The following is a 21,906-nucleotide window of genomic DNA, read 5'->3' on the forward strand; positions in this document are numbered from 1 at the left end:
TCAGTCGGAACAAAAATACCCCCGACTTTTATGTATTTGCAATGCCGATTTCCCCAAGGCTGCTTGGGTTTGATGGCTGTGTTTGGGAAACCGTAGATCGGGCCAATCAAAATTAGGCAGTTATGGCGTTTAGATAACGCTAAACATTTTACAGTTATTCAATTGTTTATCTAATGAAAAATAACATTTTATTAATTGCGATAGAAGCGTAGAAATATTCCCTATCAATTGATGCAAACATCTTTCCGATCTAGTAAGAAATGTTCGAGTTATAAGCATTCGGAATCTTTAATTTTTTCCAGCATGTTCTGTGTTTAGGTTTTCATTTTACCCCCCATATACTCCGGTTAGACGTAGTCCCACGTCAAAAGGAAGTTCTTTCAGTTTTCATGAATTTAAACAGTTTAGAGATTAGCAAATTGTAATGTATAGCATAACAAACAAGTCTTAGAGAATTTGCTATTCGATTGGTATGCAAATCATGAGAATTCGTTCACAGTGGAAATGGATATTAACGTTAAATTTATTTCATAAAAACGTGACCGGTTTTCTAATTTGGCACCCTTCCTGAAAGACGTAGTGGTACTTTCGTATTAGCGTCACCGGAGCTGTACATTGAAATATAAATGATGTAGTTCAAAGCAAAACTGACCCGGGCAAACGAATGCCGTCCGACGCTCGCAAACGCTCGGTCGGACCTAACTAAAGGATCGTCTCCTATGTTTCAAACTAACCGGGCAATCGATGGAACACAGGTTTGTTTGCTAAATGCCGCCGCTTCCGAGTTCTACGTCAAAAAATTCTACGAACGATGACAGGAACTTCCGTGGAGAATCTGGGAAAAATAATTTCATCAAAATCGGATGAACCGTTCCGGAGGTAGAACTTCCACCAGTTTGCAAAACAGGGTTTCGAGAAAAACGCGTTTCAAATTTTGGCTACATTTATTTCCTTCATTTTACATCGTGTCTTCAGTCTGCAATCCCTGGACCATAAAACTGTCCTTCAAAGCTTAAAAAGTGGTCTTCCTGTCGTTTTTTTTTGCCAAATTGAACTTGCGGGCTTCTCTAGCTGCTTCTGACATCCGCACCTCTGCTCGATCGATTCGTTCCTTATCCTGGTCTGATTTTGAACTGGGCGAACGTTAACCGGTCCTTGGACCAGTTAAAAAGCAGAATTTCTTAAACAATCGACGCCATATTCAGATGGAATATTTGCTGTGAGGGGTATTAGAATGTAATTTGAAATGTTATGAAAATTGACATTATTTTCGCATGACAAAAATATTGATCAAATAACAGAAAAATAGTTTCCTCAAAATATATTTCAAACCTATTGTCGCACTCAATGCGAAACTTCAATTGGAATCCCTTTGTTCATCCAATTTCAGGATCGACGCGAATCAAACAATTCATTGACGTTCTCCTCGATTTTATTTGACGTTTAACATGCCGGACTAGTTAAAACGCGAATGTCGATTACTGGTCTTCCCTTTTCGCCCAGTTAATAAATGTTCACTGTAATTGGCTTGTAACTTCGAAACGGAGCATCGGGCAAACCTGGGACAAAAACTACAGTAAAGTAGACATCCCAGAGAACATTTTAACCCTTTCCCGTACAACATCGAGTCTCACTCGTGGCGTACTTGCATAACATAGGGCGCTAGACCGCTCAGCAGAGTGAAATCACTTAATGTGTGACGTATTAAATAATACGGGAAGGGGTTAGGCCAGACATTTTATTTTTTATTTTTTCAAGTTTTCATAGTGTACACAAAAGCAAAACATATTCGATTAATTCAAGTTAAATGAAAAAGTCGTATCAGAACCTGTCCGTACTAGGATTGGGCGATCTCGGATCGATATTTGGAAGATCGATCTATTCCTCTCCGATTCCCGATTTTTTGGATCGATTCTTTGTATTCCGAAAAATCCCGAAAGTCGATATTTTCTTTTCGATCTTTCCGATCTTTTTAATCGAAAATTTTTTTTTTCGAAATTTGTTTTTCAGTGATGATTGGTATTAAGCTCACCAAAAACCACCTGGGAAATTTCATAAACATTGTAGCACTTTCAAGGTTGTCAAATTAGTGGTCGTAGATTTAGAAGAACATGTGCTCCCGTGGCCGAGTGGTTAGCGTCCCACATTGTCATGCCGGGGGTTTGGGTTCGATTACCGTTCTGGCTGGGAGATTTTTCGTCAAAGAAATTTCTTCCGACTTGCACTGTGGTCACGCATTTTCTAGAACTTGCCATTCCAGAATACATTCAAGGCGTATTATTCGGCATAGAAATCTCAACTAAGTAGTACTAATAAAAATGACGCAAGTAATACTTACGTTGAGAAGGCAAAAGTTCCACTGAGAACGTTAATGCCATCCAAGAAGATTTAGAAGAAGCAATTTTGAAAGTTTGGTCATTCCAAAAAGTGGCGACAAGTTATATTTATAGCGACTCCATAGAAATTTTTGAACGTATCAGGGCCAACGTTCCTTATCGTAGTGGAAGGTATTTTTGTTCGAAAGGGATTGCTTATAAGCTTATATGCTTATATTAGTTACCTTTATTATCATATGTTGTACTGTCAGTCCTCGGTACTGACGTGGCAGTTATCGTGTTAATTGAATAATCCCATGACGGTACAAAATGAGTATCCTTCAAAATACAATTTTTCTGGACGTTTAAGTTGTTTTGTATGATTTCCACACTGAGAATCAAAATAAAATGCTTTTGGCATTCGAACAGAGATGTGAAATGTTTCATTGACGTTTCATGTTTGAAGAACGAACAACACTTATATAGAACAAATTTTCCAAAAAAGATTAACCACAAACAATTGAGTGATTTTTATTTTTGCACTTTCACTGTTAAAACGACCCTCTATAACATCATAACGAGGAAACATCCGTGTGACTATCGTAGTATAACGAATGCTTAACTAACCTATAGTTGAGTTATTATTTTTTCCGTTGATTCACAAGTTCGATCGAGACCCGAAAAATATGAATTGATCGCATTATGCGCAATTTGCGGTTGACATATACTACAGGTGAGCTAGATTGTTTTGAATTGTAGACGAAAATTACTCACACGTATAAAATAGCGTGCAATGTTGTGCCCAAACTGCACGCTATTTACCAACACTAACGCGAGGACCTTTATAGCATACCTAATAACAGTCTAAGTTCGTTGGTTTGAGTTCACGGTGGATAGACAATAAACCAGCCGCATGGCACCCGCCATGCTTTTGGTGCCAACATCTCAAACGTCAAAAGTATTTGTTTTCTTCAAAACAGCGATCCGCGTTGACGCCATTGAGCTTCGTTTACTAGTTTAGGGGAGAGTCAAAGAATAGCTGATTTTCAGTCGGAATGAACGTTTTCAAAACTAAAATTATGAATGAAAATTAGCTTTTCCATATCAAATTAGTATTCTATTTAAATTAAAAACATTTTTGTTTGCAGTTGGGGAAAAGGTCTCATACGAAAATTGTTTATGGAGACAACTTTATATTATAATGAAAAAAAATCAGTAACAATGTTGGAATTGTATAGCCATATGGTTGAATGAAAGTCAGAAATATGTGTCTCAAGTAATTAAATAACATGATGTGAAAATTTTGATTCAAATTTTGAAATTCAAAAACCGGCTTGGTGTCTTCTAATCTGATAGAGATTACACTAACGAGTTTGGGACCCAAATTATGGCCCTAATTTGAAGTCGCCACCAGACGTCGACAGTATTTTTCTGTCATCGCGAATTACCAATTTACCACCATCTGACATATCGTGAAGTCGATGATGAACTTTTACAGCAGAGGGATAGTGAGATATGCGGTGACGGTAGGTAGAGTGAGATAGCGATAATCGTGCCATACACCTGCAATAAACCGTCCATAGGGTAACTTCTTTTTTGCATCAGAAATCAAGTTTTCGTTTCAATTTATATGGACATAAAACTAAGATTGTGTACGCGGGTATGAAATAGAAGTGTGGATTAGATTTAGTTTAATGAAGAGGCAGATTTGTATTCATTAGTCGCGTCAGTCAGAATAAGAGCCCCCGCAGACTGCAGACCTTCGTCGGCCGATAGATTGGTCTGATCAAGGAGCTGGAATTGACAGGTGGTTCGTTTTCGACATGTTGATAAGGCATGGAAGATGCGAGAGAGGATAAAAAATGACAGCGACTATTTTTGTTTATAAACAAAGCAGGTCAAATTTTTATGCTACGTAGCGGTCCACACCAACATATACATACGCTGGGCCGGTTTCAATCGAACTAGCTGTTGTGTCTCACAACCCGCACGATCAGGTGAGTCTCCAGCTAAAGCAGCAGTCTCCGGGAAACGATATGCATGGATATCCACAGCGTATCGCTATCACTCAATCCTAATGGGTCGCCAACGACTAATTCCACCAAAGCGAATGGAACTTAGAGCAGTACGGCACAAGCCCGCCGGTAGTGACCCTTTCAGCTCCCACAATCGCTGAATTGCCAATCCCAGCAGCAACGGCAACAACCCTCACGTTCCGTAAAACAGCAATGCAGACAACAACTTGCAGCAGTCACCGAAACACAACAATGATGCCAACAGCGTAAACAAAACCAACGTTTATGCGCAGCAAACACATAGCGGTATGCACTCATCATTGCATGCCATTTGTTATCCTCTTTCTCGGAAAACTCTAGCCGTTCGTTTGGTCGCTGTCAATTCGAACTCAAGTAATGGCTGAACCAAGGCGCCTAGAAGTATATCCTAAGGTGGGCCAACTTGCTAAAACCACTCTTCAGCCATCTTGGAAGTCTACTGTGTTTTGTTTGTAAACAAAACACAATACGCTAGTGCCGAAGCTCGCTCGTGATCAGTCTGTCTCTTTCACGCTACAAGCAAATAATTCCCCTTCTGCTTTCTTCCGTACTGTTTTCATATACCGCTCCCCTAACCAACTTAGTGACGAAACGGCCTCACCTAGTACCATAGACCCGTCTTGGGCTGAACAGCAGTTCTGACATAACGTTCCACCTTATTATACCGCCTTGGGTCTGATGACTTAAGGTGAAGGTGGAAGCTAGCCATTGTAGTAGTAGTACGAGTAAAAATGGGGTAATAGTGTTTGTGAGAGAAGAGCAAAGCACACGTAAATAGATCAATTCACTTATCAGACTGTGTGGCGCTTCATTGACACGAGTCTTTGAATACATTTGAAAAAAAAATAACAATTCAATACTAAAGTAAAATGTATGAACGATATGTAAAATTCTGATTATACGCGAGCGTAACATGAGCAAATTTAAAAAACAAACGAATTGGGGCTCTTTTGTGATCAACAAGTTCTTCCGCATAGTAACTCGATATTGATAATTCCTCCATATTTTCCTTCGTTAACCGTAGAGAGTCTCGATCGGACAGTCATCGGGTACAGACGTGCTTTTTCACCGCACCGCGTTTGGCTCTCTGTGTTCTCTTTTTTCTTCGTCCGGCGTGTTTTAACCTGTTCTGCTCAATCTGCTGTGTATAATTTATTGTAGTGTATAATTTATTGGTGATAATAGCGAAGCTTCCGGTGTTTTTCCCCTTAAGTGATATTAATCGAGAAAGGATTCGCGTAGTTTTATTATCACACAGCAGCATTTTTTAGTGAAGCGGGTTGAGAAACGTACTGGATACGATGTGTGCGTTTGTTCTCCATGACTTTTCCTCCGGTTGATAGTGCTTTTTGAACAAATAGTGGTGACGAATTACATTGAAAGTGTTTGGCATTGGGGCATTTGGTTGAATTCCCCGGAAAAATAATCAGAACCAGATTGATGGAGTGATAGATCGAGCGAAGCCTTTTTTCGCTTCATATGTGTTGTGAAAACCCTGAAGCAATAAGAGTGTTTGCGATTTGGTGGAAAACCCGGGAATCGCACCCGGGTGTTGTGTAGTGTTCTTTCCATTATAGCAGTGATATTAAGTTAAATAGGTGTCCAATTGATACAATTAATGATACTACACTGAGAGAAATAATTAGTAAATATAACGAATTTTTTGGTAAATACTACCAATCTATAGTCATTTTCGACCGTACTAATAAACACATATGTCAAGCAGAACCATGACTCGGAACCCCAATATCGGCTACATTTTCTCGCCGAAAATGCTCGTATCAGAATTATATCCTTATTATACCTCCGTATTGCCTTATGGGAACAATGAAAATGGTTAATACGCGCTTTTCTCACCACTTTTCAGATATGACAATATCCAAGCTTACTAATGTTATCGAGTAAAATATACTAATCTCTGGTAGGGATGCGGGTTTGTTGACAATATGTACAAAAAAATTGTACATTCTACTAATTTTGCATTACCAAATGTATTTGCTAGTTTTCGACCGAGGATTTTTCTAAGTGTAGTTTCACGATAATGTTAGGATAGTGTAATTCTGTTTCATGTTGAAACTTGTTTGTGGGGTATAGAATGAAAATATCACGCTCCAAGTATCACGTAGTAGTAGTGTAGAGGTGTGCGTGTGGGTTTTTATAGTTCTTCCAAACTCTCCGCTCTCTTAAGTTTCGCTATCGTGAGAACTGTCATGCACAAATGATGGAAGTGTTCCTTCGATGGGGGTGGGAGTGGGTCGGGACGGAGGGGGTTGCTGTTAGTGATGTCTTGAGGAATATTGCGGGTATTTTTGGAGGCTGTGGGCCGCTTGGTGGGGGACATATTTTCACTGCTTTCAATGCGTAGTGCTTGGCTGTAGTGCGGGTGGTTGTTGAAGTTCATTAGAGTTTGATATGTAAATACATTCGACTTTGGTGGATTATTGAACGGTAGCTATTTGGGCTGCAGTTGAGTATTGTGCATTGGACTGGTGAGGGTATGTCTCCTGCTAAACGGTTCGCGGCTTTCGGGAATATTCGCGGTATTTGTCGGGATATTACTAGTAGTAGCTTCCTCCGTTTTGATCCGGTTTCGCCCTCATCGACGGTGCATCAATCATTGTGGGCTGTGAAAATATAAAGTGAAGTAAATAAAAAGTAAACAGATAAACTTTCAGTAGGAAGAGGAAATTGACCTCTTGCTTGGGAGTATGGAAGTTTCTTATGTTCTTCAGGTTTCTTTCTGCATTCAAGTTTAATTGAATGCAGTGCAAAATGCAGCATGAAAGAGATCATTTACAGTTGATTAACGTTGTATAGTGTAAAATATTTTTTCCATAACTCATGTGCCTTCGTGCGTTATTATTATCGTTTCATACTATAATAAGATTGATTTTAGAGCAATTCTGACGATTCCTTATCAGGTTTCCTGAATATATCTATTGGTTTCGCGATTGGAATTAGATAAAGAGTACGCTCGATGATTAAATAATTGTATTGCCAGTTTTATTGGTTTTCTGTGAGTTCTCTTGGTTTCACAGGTTTCCCAAAGATAATCCTCCGTTGTCGCGATAAGAGCTCGATAAAACGTACACTCGATGATTAACGAAATTTTTTCGGTTACCTTCTCAGGTTTCCCAAAGTTAACTCCCCACCGTAGGAATTAAAGTTCGATAAAAAGTATGCGCAATATACTATAATGTGTAGCGGGTTGAATTAATTTTACATGTTTTCCCTCTCAGGTTAACAGTTGGACATATAAGATTTCCAGAATTTCGTTTCGTCGAGTGTGCGATAATTCACGTTTTCAGAATCACATCACTCACCACAGTGAATCCTGATTATTCTCACCAGTTCCCACTTTAAATTTTTTCTTCCATGGTAGTCGCTAGCGAACCACGCTATAGGGGCGACGCTTCTGGCCTTCGGGCGGCGATTATCATACTAACATTCCTTCCCTTCCCCTGGTGACTGTAAGGACGTGGCCGGCGTCGTTATTGACTAATTAAAGCTCGAATCACCGAAACTCGTACAATGAGAATGATTTGCTAATCCCAAGCGTCATTCAGTGTGTTCTTTGTGCAATTTCGCTGGTTCAGGTCAATCACGGAGAGCAACTACGAATTGTACAGTCTACCCAAGCTCAAGCTCATATTTTCCTTCGTTAACCGTATTGTTTTCACATGCTCACGTTGGAGAGCCTTAACCCTTCTCTTCGTTGGCCGAGGCATTTTGATTGAATGTAATACTTTTCCGTTTACTATTTTTGAAAGCATAGGCAGTCGTGTCAGTGTTCCGAGCTCTGCAATACGATTTTCTTAACCAACGTTCAAGTTGCTAAAACTTACATTATAGACCCATTAAACGTAAAAATAATATTGTATTGATATCAACACAATTTTATTTTATTGATTTTCATGACATGAAACGCTATGACTCAGGAATAACATTTTATTAAGCGGTTTTTATATCTGTCCCAATGATGTTGTATGGCACCAGTGTCGAAAAAATAAAGATGTTTTCACCAATACAAACAAAACCATTACCGAAGATTGAAAAATTGAAATTTAACTTTCGGAGCACTTGCTCGAGTTTTCCGACAGTGCGACAACAGATGAAAATTTAATATCTTGTGAGTAATCGATTAGAGTTTGGTTGATATTACTTGATGGGAAGTGTGCAAAAACGATCATTTTCTTCACACTGTTTCGCAAACTTATTGATTTTCGGGCGACGGGTGAGGGAGGGAAATGAAAGAAATGAGCGCCATTGTGGCAGCCATTTGTGACTAGCTTCCACCTTCACCTTAATCAGTATGGACGGATATGCATATGCGCACACTATACCGATTCAGTACCGGCCGATAAAAAAGTTTGATAGGCTTCTCGATTGCATTCAAATATCCTGTCGGCCAGCTATCGGTCGTCCGTTGAAACAGTACTGGTTAGCATAGACCTTTGCACACACGAGTCGTGTGACACGACGATTGTTTATCAACTTATATATGGTTTATCGGTTTATCGGTTCAATTTGCTCTCAATTCGCTCTCATTTCTCTCTCAATTTTGGCATCCGACATACGTGCCGTGCGAATCACTGAGAAAGAGATGCACCCGATGCTCTCGAAATCTCTTTCTTATTTTCCTTCACCGTTCACTTTTCCGTTCTCAAACACAAATTAAGGTGAAGGTGGAAGCTAGCCAAAAATTGGCTGCCACATGGCGCTCATTTCTTTCATCTCCCTCCCTCACCCCTCGCCCGAAAATCAATAATTTTGCGAAACAGTGTGAAGAAAATGATTGTTTTTGCACACTTCCCATCAAGTAATATCAACCAAACTCTAATCGATTACTCACAAGGTATTAAATTTTCATCTGCTGTCGCACTGTATAGTGAAAAACGTCGGAAAACTCGAGCTAGTGATCTGAAAGTTAAATTTTCATTTTTCAATCTTCGGCAATTGTTTTGTTTGTATTGGTGAAAGCATCGTTATTTTTCGACAATGATGCCAGACAACATCATCGAAACAGCTATAAAAACCACTCAATAAAATGTTATTACACTTTGCAAATACACTTTCTATATATATTTATATTTGCAATTGTTCATCGGAACATATCGTTCATACATTTTACTTTAGTATTGAATTGTTATTTTTTTGTTTCAAATGTATGCAAAGACTCGTGTCAATGAAGAAGCGCCACACAGTCTAATAAGTGAATTGATCTAAGTATTATTTTTACACGTGGGTTTACTTATACTACTACAATGGCTAGCCTCCACCTTCACCTTAAATACAGTTTTTTGAGAATATTCGATCGACAGTTGGCTAGTGTGCGCACTCTCGACCGACCCGTATTGACTAGAATAATTCATCAGTCATCATCGCCCCAACGCTAGTCAATTCACTTTCTTTTAACGCCGACTGCCGAAGTAGTCCTAGGCGATGCGAATAGTGATCCCCGATTTTTGAAATTAATCGTTCATCCACTACGAATCGAATAAATTTCAACCGTTATTCGGTACGATTAATCGTTCCAAATAATCGCTTAATCAATTAATCGTCACACTGGTAGAAAAAAATAGTTACACTAGTATTTCTTTTTTGCTTACAATTGTTTGCCGTTTTAATTACTTGTAATTGTATATTCGAACTATTATAATTAATTGTATTTGTCATTCGAGTTGCTAGTGGTGCTGCGGTAAATGATAACAGAGTGTATGAAACATAAGCTAAGCATTGTGCAACAAACTTTGTTCGGAACAATGTTTACTCCTATTGAAACATATGAATTAAAGTGAACTTTTCCATCGAAAATGCATTTTCTACAATAAGATAACACGATCTTTTAAAGTTGGTGAAAAAATCTTCTATTTTACAGTTATTTTAAATTACATATCAATACATTTTATACATTTCTCAATACATATTATACACATTTCTTATTAGATACCAGAGCTCTGCATAGTCATAGTCAACTGAGGATAGTCAGCTGACTATCTGACAGACTATATCCGTATTCAGTTAGTAATGACTTTTGGCTTCTTCACGCAGTTTCTCACGCCAAAACGACTAAACAGTCAGTCGGGCATTCAGTCGCTATCTCCCTCTACCGACTCGACTATATCATTTCATTCTTCCCAGTCAAATTGTCCTCATTGCATTTTGAAGTGACTTCCCCCAAAACGAATTCGTTCTTCTATTTCTCTCTACCATGTACGTGTGCATGCATCGATGTTTGAGTTCAACGTGGTTTGACATACGCTACAGGTGAGCTAGATTCTTTTGTATCGTACACGAAAATTACTCACACGTATAGAATAGCGTGCAGCGTGTCTGCGCTATTTTACACGCCTAATACTAACTAATACTAACGCGAGGACCATTATAGCATACTTGATAAATGTCTCAGTTCGTTGGTTTGAGTTCACGATGGGTAGACAATAAACCGTCTATTGATGGGGTAACTTCTTTTTTGCATCAGAAATCATGTTTTCGTTCCTCTTTATATGGACGTAAAAATGAGATTGCTTACGCGGGAATAGGGGGGTAGAAATGTGGATTGAAGTCAGTTGAATGAAGAGGCAGATTTATATACATTAGTCTAGTCAGTTCAAATATCCATTGACTGGACTAGTTCACCAGTCATCCTCGCTAGTCAACGCTAATCAATTCATTTTCAAGTCAAGTCACTTTTTGTTGTGGGCGACTGCCGAAGCAGTTTTAGTCGAAGCGAAGCTACTGAGAGTAGAGTCGGTCTTCATTTTTCACCTTCGAAGATTTCGGGTCCTGTTAGATACTATATACATTTATCGCACATTACACATTTATCGCACAAATTACTAATTTTATACGGAGAAGCTTATTTTTATTCATAATTTTAGTTTTGAAAATGTGTTCATTCCTCATGAAAATCAATTATTATGTTTGACGCTCAACGCTCGTAAACGCAGCTCAATGCCGTCAACGCAAATGACAAAACAAAAGCCCACTGACAAAAATATGTAGACCAAAATTTTCACGAGGTGGAATGAGACACTATATGGTAAATTCAATTTAATCAAAATAATGTTAAACAAAATAAAACTAGAGCATTCATAGTCATAGTTTTTCTCTGGGTTTGGATCGATTAATCGACGCAAATTATTCGTTCACCTCGATTATTGGTTGCGCAGTATTCGTTCGATTAGTAATCGATTTCTGTACGAAGTATTCGATTAATCGAACGATTATCGGGGATCACTCGATGCGAAGCTACTGAGAGTAGAGTCGGTCTTCATTTTCCACCTTCGAAAATTTCGGGCACTGCTATTTTTGATTTATAGATGCGAATGAACGCAGCAAACGTTCATTCGCGAGCCTACTTCCACTACTGGCAAGAGCCTTGTAAAAGCACGGTCCTGGTACATCACAGGTACAGCTCGCGGCTCGGTAAAAAACAACCTTTTGATGCACTGAAATGGCTCAGAATCGACGAGGTGTTCCACATGATAGTCGAACAGTACGGCGTGGGAGTTAATCAAATCCGCATAAAACAACACCTCGAATTTGTATTTGCACACACACTCACTCTCGACCCCAATTTCGCAGAAACCATCATCGTCGTCAACGACGCCAACGAAGGAAGTCGAAGGTCCGCAAACGACAAGCTCGCCGATTCGCTCGAATTCTGAGGAAGCTGACACTACCCTCACCAAGAATGTCACTCCTACACCGTCCACACGTTCCTCGTTATCCATGTCGGACAGCAGCTTTTGCAGCTCGGATGAAACCGGTTCTACGGAGTCCTGTATAGTCGAACCAAAACCGGTGCCCAAGGCGAAGGAGGTTAAAGTCACACTCGGCGGTCGTAACGTTCTGGATTTGATGGACAATCTGACCAAACCGAACCACTTCTGTTTGCAATTTGCTCAGCTGCCAGAGAATGACAACATTCATTTCTTCTTGGACAACCGCTCTCAATATCATCGTCTGGGAGCGAACGGTCACATCCAGGAGTACACGATGGTCAAGTGTAAGTGTTGCGACTTTCGCTATCCGGTCAATGACGTGACACCGAGCACGGCGAGCTCAATTCAATCGAACTTGACAGCAGCTGCTCCTTCGCAACAGCAACCAATTCCGCAACAGTTCCCGTGGAACGGTATCACCAATAATTTGAATAGTATTGTTAATAGTAGAGATAAGATGAGCATAAGTGTTGCGGCCAATGCATTTAACAAATCGTTTGGTGGTGTCAATAACAATACCACCAATAACAACGGCAACAGTAATGGGAGTCAGTATTTGCGGAACGGCAGTATGACCGCTGGTATCTTTGGAAGAGATTCCAACCGTAACAACTGCGGCGGCAATTTCCTCAATAATAGCACCAACTCGTACAATAATCAAAAATCATATCAACAGAACTTTGGAACATCGAACAACAGCAAGATTTACTCTCCTTACGGTAACAACTATCAGCTTCAACAGCAGCAACAACAACAACAACAGTTCTACTCCAAGAACCAACAAATGCGCTTTGGCAGTGGAACTGGAAACGGCAACGGAACCGGCCAATCTAATGGTTCAAATGCATTCAATTCCGTCGCAGTTGCTGCTGCTTTGGCAAACCCAAATTTGCTAAATTTCAACAACTTCAACAACACCAATAATTATAACAGCAAAAGCAACAATAACAGCAGCATGTTTGCTTACTACAAGAACATGATGTAAGCAGCATATCTCAAGAAGGGAGGATGGAAAACCCAAAGCAGCAGCAACAGTTGTGTCCTCTTCATCATTGTCGTCGTCTTCGTTCATTCATTCGTTCATTGTCGTCCGGTTGAACTCGTTGGCTTAGCCGCGCAAACAAAAGCAATTTAGTTCAGCTATGATAAGTCCTTCCAGAATGAGTATTGAGAGAAAAACACACAAAACACTAACGAGAAGCATTCGTGACCTACCGACAGAGCCTGGCGGTGAGCAAAAAAAAAGAGAGAAGAAAAGGTTGCTATTGAAACCAGCACATTACATTTTTTTTTATTTCGAGATATTCAAATGCAAGCAGAAAATTTGTTGTAGTTATCATGCACACACAAACACACACATGCATCTTTATTTTAGAATAATTGACCTTGCATAAGAAATTAATGTTGAATTTTAGTTTATTTATTATTACTATCGAATATTTTTTTCCAAGCAAAACAAAACTCCAAAAAAAGGGACCCTAAATTACTAGTTTTTAAGTCAGTGCTATCTATCTGTTGCTTGATATGGTAATCTCCGAGCAAGAAATTAAAAAAAATGGAAAGCAAGCGCAGAGCTTTATTTTGTTTTGTTTTCGAAGTTATCGGAGATATGACACAGATAGTAGTGTTTAGTCTGCAGGGAAGGATCTCATAGTCAATCAGTTGGATTAAAAACGAAAACAAGAGTAAGGAAAAAGGCGGGGACCGCCGATAATCGTATGCCCCCCAAAAGTATTTCCGGCACAGCCTTTCTGCAAAGCAAAAAGAGGAGAAGTCTTACCATCCCACATTTGGTGTCGTGGAACCATTCGTTTGTATGTGTTTTATAGAATTAGATATGAGGGAAAAAAAGAGGTCAACCAGAGAGTGCTTGTGGCTAGTTGAACAAGTTTTTATTAGAAGGTTTATAGAGGAAACATATTTGAACGCAGAGCAAGAGCAAGTGTAAGCTTTAAGTTGAATACAAAATGCACTGTGTCGTTCTAAGAAAGGAAATGAAATCCTGTCGCAAGCAGAAATTAAGTCAAATTGGCTACCCACAAAGAAATGTACCTAGTATTAATTGTTAGTCTTTGTTGAACGATTCCTTTTTTAAGACATTGACATTTGGAGGGAAATAACGGTGAGTGCAGTGAGAAAGAGAGAGAGAGAGAAAGGAAATAAGGATGAACATCGCGAACTGAATAGTCTGCTCAGAGCAGAGATTAGATTTCAGCTTGCTTGCCATTTTCAGGGATTCAAACCAACAGACAGAGAGAGAGAAAAGAGGAGAATATTTCAAAGACAACTGTTGAAATATAATAGTGTTAAAGGTAACGAAGCAGTTAAATGACAATGCCAAAATCTAGCACTTTTCTACGGAAACGATGTTTTCTTTTGCTTTCGATACATAGTTTCAAACTAAAATTAGAATAATAAAACAAAAAAAACAACAAACCAATACTCACGGAATTAGTAGTACGAGAGTAGGCTGAACTAAAAAAAAGGGATCAAAAGAGAGATAGAAAGAGAGAAAAGGAGATAAACAACACCTTCCAATTTGATTGATTGTGGGACGCACGACTTTTTTGTTTCATTTTTATATCAGACTAACTGAATCATTCGTGTGCTAAAATATTAAAAACAAAAACAAGTTTCGAGATGATAGAGAAGAAAACAATTGCATATAAATAGTAGACAACTAAAACAAACATGTTTTGGATGAATTGGAGTTTGCAAAACGAAATAATTATAAAATAATGATAATGTGTGAAATTTTTAACGACGCAAACCCCGTTTCAAGATCCAATGGAAACCCTTTTATCCGAAGTGAAAAGAACTGAGAGCGTTTAAAAACCGAACATCTAGTGAAGCAAAGATCTATCTTTTTTATGTTATTCTACCAAAAATCTGCAAGTAATTTAATGAACGTGTTATTTGTTTGTTCTTTTTAACAAGAAATATTTAATTATGTAATGCTACCTTTAGTGTGGGTATTTATGAAGAATCCCTGAGAATGATAGATTCTCTTGTTGTGAAAGGGTTAGATGAACAAGAAGAAGAGGAAAAAACAAATTGATAGATGTAAAAAAACCATGCTCAAAACGGACTAAACACACGAGCGCGAATCGTTGTTCGTGCGGCAACTTTCATAAAAATTTGCATTATTCTCTATGTGCCGTCGCTGTCAGAAAGAATGAGTTCGAAACTACTAGAACTGAATAATACAGATTCTAGAAACCATTACCTCCCCCCCCCCTCAAAGTATGATTTGAACCGTGTTTGTGCGCTCCCCCACTTTGAAGACGGTAGTTACCTTTATGTTCTTTTTATTTTGATACTATTCCCCCAAATCCGCTCCTTTTTTATTTATATGTTACCTAGGATAAATATTAGCATTAATCTTGTGCAAAAAAATACACAAAGAAGAGAGGGACATCTTGTATGACGATTAATTTTTCGTGAGTCACTTTTTTTTTATTAGTTCGTTGCTTACTGTGATGGTCTTTGTTTAAGGTGTTGATATATGTATTTTTTAAAAATTTCGTTCTCTCATTTGAACCACTAACTGTAGAAAAGAAAACATTAGTAATGTTGTTACGAACTATAACATGATTGCTGCATGCATTACGCAAAGCACACTCACGATTGTCGATATATACTTATTACCTTGTTTCAAATACGTGTATCTTAACATTCTAGTTCTTAGTTGATAGATTTGTTTTTTTTTTATTATTATTACTAGCATTAGAAACGTTTTGACAAAGAACGGGAGAATCTAGCGAACCACAATTACGACGAATAATTCCCATTCGATACTCGAATTACCAATTTTGCTGTTATGCATACCCACGAAAGCAAGCCTATTTTCACGCTTTATATAGTTACTGAATTGTTCGTTTTGAGACCCTCGTTAGTGCGATATTAGGAACAACGTAAAACAATCAGCTTTTTATCCCTTGTCCATTACTATAATTACCATATTAGTTTATTATATCAAAAATTAATCGTCATATCAGGAGCTCGCGCTTTACCATAATAGGGATGGGGTAGGAAAGCGTCTATTTTGTAACGAACAACGAGGACACTAACGCGAGTCGGTGTTGAAGGATTTTTTTTATTTATACTTAATTTATTCTTCCAGTGAGCTTTTGTTCCATCGGTTTCTCTCACACGTGTGCGTGTTTCTACGTCTTTTAGCTAAATCTAATGTTAATATGCAACGAACACTGAGAAAAAAAAATCCTTCCTGATAGTCATTATTGCCTTATAACAGCATATATTGTATGTGTTATCTTCTTTATCTACAGCATTAATATAACGACTAGGGTAAATGAACAGCAACCAATCACAGACACGAATATATAATATACACACAACACACATCATGCCTGTGTCCACAGAGAGGAAGAGGTAGAACAACCAAAAGCAGAATGAAATTCGGAACCAGAGGGGATAAAATATCGACAATAAGAACCCAAAAAAAACGCAGAAGCTAATAGTATTTGTGAATTTGTTTTTTGTTTCTCATGAAAAAAGAATAGTTTAGTGTATAGTAGTGTCATATTTTTTCGTGTCAGAAAAATGTACTTAAAGTCAACAGTGGAGCAAATCAAACGAATGATAACTTCCTAAGAAAATAATAAGCAAAATTGATCTCAGACCGTTCTGTGTAATTTGTAAGCAGTAATTGATAACGTAACGTCAGATAATCGGGAAAAACAAACCCTGCAATCAATCGACCACTCTGTTTTCTTCGTGAGTATGCCGTCATCAAAATGTCATAAAATGTCAGGAATCTGCCTTTTTGTAGAAAATCATAAAATTTATTAGAGAACAATAGTTAGAGTATATAGGGATATCAGGAGTGCTTAGCCTTAGCCTACCTACCTACATATAAGACGAGAGCCGGGGTGGCTCGGGCTGTACCAAGAAGTCGTCTCCGTTCAACTCGTTTTTGGTCCGCATTTCGCAACGATCCCAGGTATCTCGCAACACTCGCATGTCACTTTCGATCTGGTCGAGCCATCGTGTGCGCGCTGTGCTCCTCTGTTTCTTATCGTCCGGCATTCTTGCGACATGTCCGGCTCACCGCATCCTTCTGTTTTTTTTTGCCAGATGTGCATTGGGGGTCTCTCTCAAAGCTGAGTGCATGAACTCATGGTTCATGCGTCTCCGCCTTCAGCTTGTACTCCACCGTAGATAGTCCGCAACATTTTTCGCTTAAAGGCTCCAAGTGAGTTAAGGTCCTCAGCGAGCAATGTGGCCGTTTCAAGCACATAGAGAACCACCGGTCTAATCAGTGTTTTGTACAGCTTCAACTTCGTGCGGCCGCGCACCCGATTCGTTCACAGGGTCTATCCGGTTCTCCTTGCTGGTAATGTTGTCGGCGCTTACCAACGATCCCAAATACACGAACTTGTCTACTTCCTCAAGTTCGTCAACACGATTACCCGCGGTGGGAGGCTAGCGTTGGAGCCTCTTGCCCTCAGATTTTTATTTATTTACAATGATTCAACATCCCATTGAGAGATTAGATCTGATTCACAACTTTTCGCCAATAAACACGATCCATGGCTGCAGTTCTCCAACTCCCTGCTGTACCGATTCTTGCCAAGTCCTGCTCCACCTGGTCCAACCGACTCGCTCGCTGGGCTCTTCTCCTTCTTGTTCCTACCGGATTCGATGCGAACACGATCTTTGCAGGGCCGCTGTCCGGCAATCTTGTAGCATTCCCTGCCCATCGCACTCGTCCAGCCTTTGCGGCTTTCTGGATGCTGGGTTCGCCGTAGAGTTGCGCCAGTTCGTGATTCATTATCCTTCTCCATACTCCGTTTTCCTGTACACTACCGTATATTGTTCTGAGCACTCGGCATTCGGAAATACCAAGCGCTTGTAGGTTCTCTTTATGCATCGTCCATGCTTCGTGCCCATAGAGAACAACCGATCGAATTAGGGATTTGTAAATGGTACACTTCGTACGGAGTCGGAGTTTGTTGAACCTCAAGGATTTGCAGAGTCCATAGTAGGCACGACTTCCATTGACTACGCGTCTTCGAATTTCACGGCTGTTGTTGTTGTCAGTTGTTATGAACGAGCCAAGGTAGACAAATTCCTCTACCACCTCGAGCTGTCGCCTTCGATCACAACACTACTTCCAAGAAGAACTCTGTTGCGATCTGTGCCTTCAGCTAGCATGTATTTAGTCTTAGACGCATTGATCCCAAGCCCAATCAGCCCTGCTTCGTGTTTCAGTCGGGTATACAAGTCGGCTACCGTCGCATGTGTTCTTCCGATTATGTCCACGTCGTCGGCGAAGAAGATAAACTGACTTGTTGAAAATCGTGCCTCGCATGTTGAAGCCCGCTCTCCGTACAACACCTTCCAGCGCCACGTTGACGAGCAGACTGGAGAGTACATCGCCTTGTCGAAATGCCCTGTGAGTCTCAAATGATTCGGACAGCTCACCTGAGATCCGCACACCGTTCATCGTTGCCTGAATCAGTCTTATCAGCTTTCGGAGAAAGTCGTGTTCATCCATGAGCCTCCATAGCTGTCGTCGGTCGATTGTATCATATACGGCCTTGAAGTCAACGAAGATGTGGTGCGTACGGACCTGGTACTCGCGGCACTTTTGGAGGATCTGTTGCAGTGTTAAAATCTGGCCCGAGCAACCGGGCATGAATTCGACCTGGTATCTTCCCACAATTCTACTTACTGTTGACGATAGACGGCGGAAGAGGATCTGATACAGAATTTTGAAAGCACCATTCATGATTGTGGTGGCACGATAGTTACCACAATCCAGCCTGTGTCGTATGCTGTCCTGAAGTCAATGAAAATGTGGTGCGTGGCCACGTTGTATTCCCTTCATTTTTGTAGAATCTGTCGGATTGAAAAAATTTGCCTGGTACTCACCAACGAACCCCCTCGTTAAAGGTGATAGACGTTGGGATAGAATTTGGTAGGGTATTTTGTATGTGGCATTGATGAGCGTAATGTCACTGTAGTTGTAGTATTACAGATTGTCGCCTTTCTTGTAGATGGGACAGACGACTCTTTCCATCCACTCTTCCGGAAATTCTCCTCCCAGATCTTGCAAATAAACCAGTGCAATGCTCCTAGCAAGCGTTTCTCTACCATGTTCATAGAGCTCCCCCGGTAAGCCGTCATTACCGGTGGCTTTGTTGTTTTCAAATCTTCCAATTTCACGCTGCATTTCATGGAGATCAGGGGGCTAGTACCCCGTCATTTGCTGCTGGCTTCCCCAGGTCAGTTCCATCTCCGCTTTCACTTGCTGCATCGCCATTCAGGTGCTCGTCGAAGTACTGCTTCAACCTGTCGATCACTTCGGCTTCGTTCGTGATGAGGTTTTTCTTCCACATCCTTGCATATGTCGGTTTGCGACACACAGACATTGCGGGATTGGGTTACTTCTCATAGAACGTTCGTGTTTCATTGACACGGAAGAGCTGTTCCAGCTGCCCATGATCACGGTTCTTCGGTTGGCGCTTCTTTCGTCTTAGAATCGTGGTTATGGCGTTCCGTGCCCGTCTGTGTTTGGCCAAGTTCTTCCTCGTTCGGGCCGTCAGGTAGTTCGCTCAAGTACGATTTTGCTCCGCCACCGCTGCCTCGCATTCCCCATCATACCAGGCGTTTCTGCCGATCGGTGCTTCCATTCCTAGTGTATTCGTCTCGGATTTCCTGATGGCTGTGCGAATTCTGTACCAACCATCTTCAAGAGCTTGTGGGGGGTTCCGTAGCTGTTTGATGTCGAGCCGCAGGGATCGGCTATGTCGCATCTGATAAACAGTCGGCAGTTTTGAGCACTAAAAACCACTACTAGATAGTGATCTGAGTCGATATCCGCACTTCGATAGGTGCTTACGTTGGTAATGTCTGAAAAAACCCGTTCGTCGATGAGAACGTGATCAATTTGGTTTGCCGTTCGATGATGAGGTGATCTCCATGTGGCTTTATGGATGTCCTTGCGGGGAAAGAAAGTACTTCGGACCCCATTCCTCGGGAAGCTGCAAAGCTCACGCATCGTTGGCCGTTGTCGTTCGTCTCGGTGTGCAGACTGTCATGTCCGATCACCGGTTTGTACATGTCTTTCCTATCGATCTGAGCGTTCACATTCCCGATGACAATCTTGCTATCTCGACGTGAACATACTCCAGCTGCGCGTAGAAGACTTCTCTCTCGACATTGGCTCTTCCTTCATGCGGGCAGTGAACATTGATGTTGCTGTAGTTGTAGAATCGGTCTCTTATCCTCAATACACACATTCTGTCGCTGATAACCTGCCATTTAATCACTCGACCTTGAATCCTGCCCAACAAAAAAGTCGGTACCCAGCTCGCCGCCGCTCTGATACTATTGGGGTCTGCGCCCACACATCTTTCGTACGTTCTCTCCTTCCCGACAATGCTCCTGCAGTGCTATAACACCAAAGTGACGCCACCCGGAATATTGAGCGATCTACAGATCCAAGTACCGAGCTTCCAATCGTCGTCTTTCATCCGTTGTCGATTGCTGCGATCCGTATTTCCTTCTTGATTGCTCGTAGTAATTTATTTCTCGCCATTCCATCCTCATATGGAGGCGATGGCTAGCCTCGTGACGGGACTGCTGTCTTAGGTGTAGCACAGCATTTCATATTTCAGCCACTCCTCTGGAGAACCGTCGCTGTTTAAGCTGTCCTAGAGTACAGCCACTCCGTTGTGTAGCTTATTTATCGTTACCCAGTATACACGGCGCGGAGGCGAGTGCAACGCGCATTACATCCCAGGAGAGTGCTTAGCATAAGTGTCGTAAATTTGTGTAAGCTCATTCCAGAATACTTTTTTTTTGCGGTACTAGAATTGATGGCGAATTACACTGTCGAACGGGAAATGCCTGAGTTTCAACACTTGCTTTCAAAAGAGGCACTTTTTCGTTCTAACTATTTCTTCGATTTTTTTATCCTGGATTTGTGTTCGATCACCTGTTCCCCGAACTAACGCTATGATATCAGTTTTCTGTCTACAGTACAAAGGTGTGCCTTATATTACCACGCAATTAAGTTGATAATCGTGTCTCCACTCGGCTTTGTTAGTTTTATTCGTATTCGATTCCTTTCGACAGTGTATACGAACTTCTAGTACTTCGGAACACCCAAATCAATAGCATCACAATGTAGTGTGTAGGCGTTTTGCGTTGTTTTGCCTTTTCCCCTCCTCTATGTCTGATGTATTCGCAAGTAATGTTAACAACAGCAGACACAACTTATCACGAGAGGGAGTTGGTAGCAATATTATCTGTAAAAAATAATACACACAAAAAAGGGAAACAAAACCGAGAACGAATCGAATCACGGTTATCGTACCGCCGTAATCCGTAATCTATACAGGTAGTGTGTACTCTAGTAGTAGATCTTCGCTGACTGAAGATGATTATAATACGGGGAAATGACGACCGAACCATATTTGTTAATAGGGAACTATCGAAATCAGCGCGCGCTAAACAAAAAAAAAGAACACTCACAGCACCACAAAACGATCGAAAACGCTAGCCCACTATAGCTAAGCAAAATATATACCTAAGCATATACTTTGTGACATCGTAGTTCTTGTTCTCCAGTAGCTAAAGTAAATATATTCCGAAATAGAGAGACGGACATTTATCGAAACGAATCAGATCCTCACATTCACACAAGACACACAACAATACACACCACTGCAAATGAGAATGAGTATGTATAAATAAATGCAAAACCAACCTAGGGACTACAAGAAGAAGCAAGAAGATGAAAATCAAATAAGAAAACGACATTTTTACGTTCAGCAAAGT

General features: G+C 40.4%; 1 protein-coding gene across 3 annotated transcripts in view; it reads left to right on the forward strand.

Moving 5' to 3' along the window:
- LOC129777633 (putative uncharacterized protein DDB_G0286901) overlaps positions 1-21,897 on the forward strand; it is a 30,876-nt gene extending 8,979 nt beyond the window's left edge. For all 3 annotated transcript variants that reach the window (XM_055784012.1, XM_055784011.1, XM_055784013.1), the window contains exon 3: positions 11,957-21,897. In XM_055784012.1, the coding sequence (XP_055639987.1) occupies positions 11,957-13,081 (1,125 nt within the window). In that variant the 3' untranslated portion in view covers positions 13,082-21,897. The remainder of the gene's footprint in view (positions 1-11,956) is intronic.
- Positions 21,898-21,906: the final 9 nt, after the last annotated feature.

This window comes from Toxorhynchites rutilus, chromosome 3, assembly GCF_029784135.1.
Source record: "Toxorhynchites rutilus septentrionalis strain SRP chromosome 3, ASM2978413v1, whole genome shotgun sequence".
NCBI classification, from domain to species: domain Eukaryota; kingdom Metazoa; phylum Arthropoda; class Insecta; order Diptera; family Culicidae; genus Toxorhynchites; species Toxorhynchites rutilus.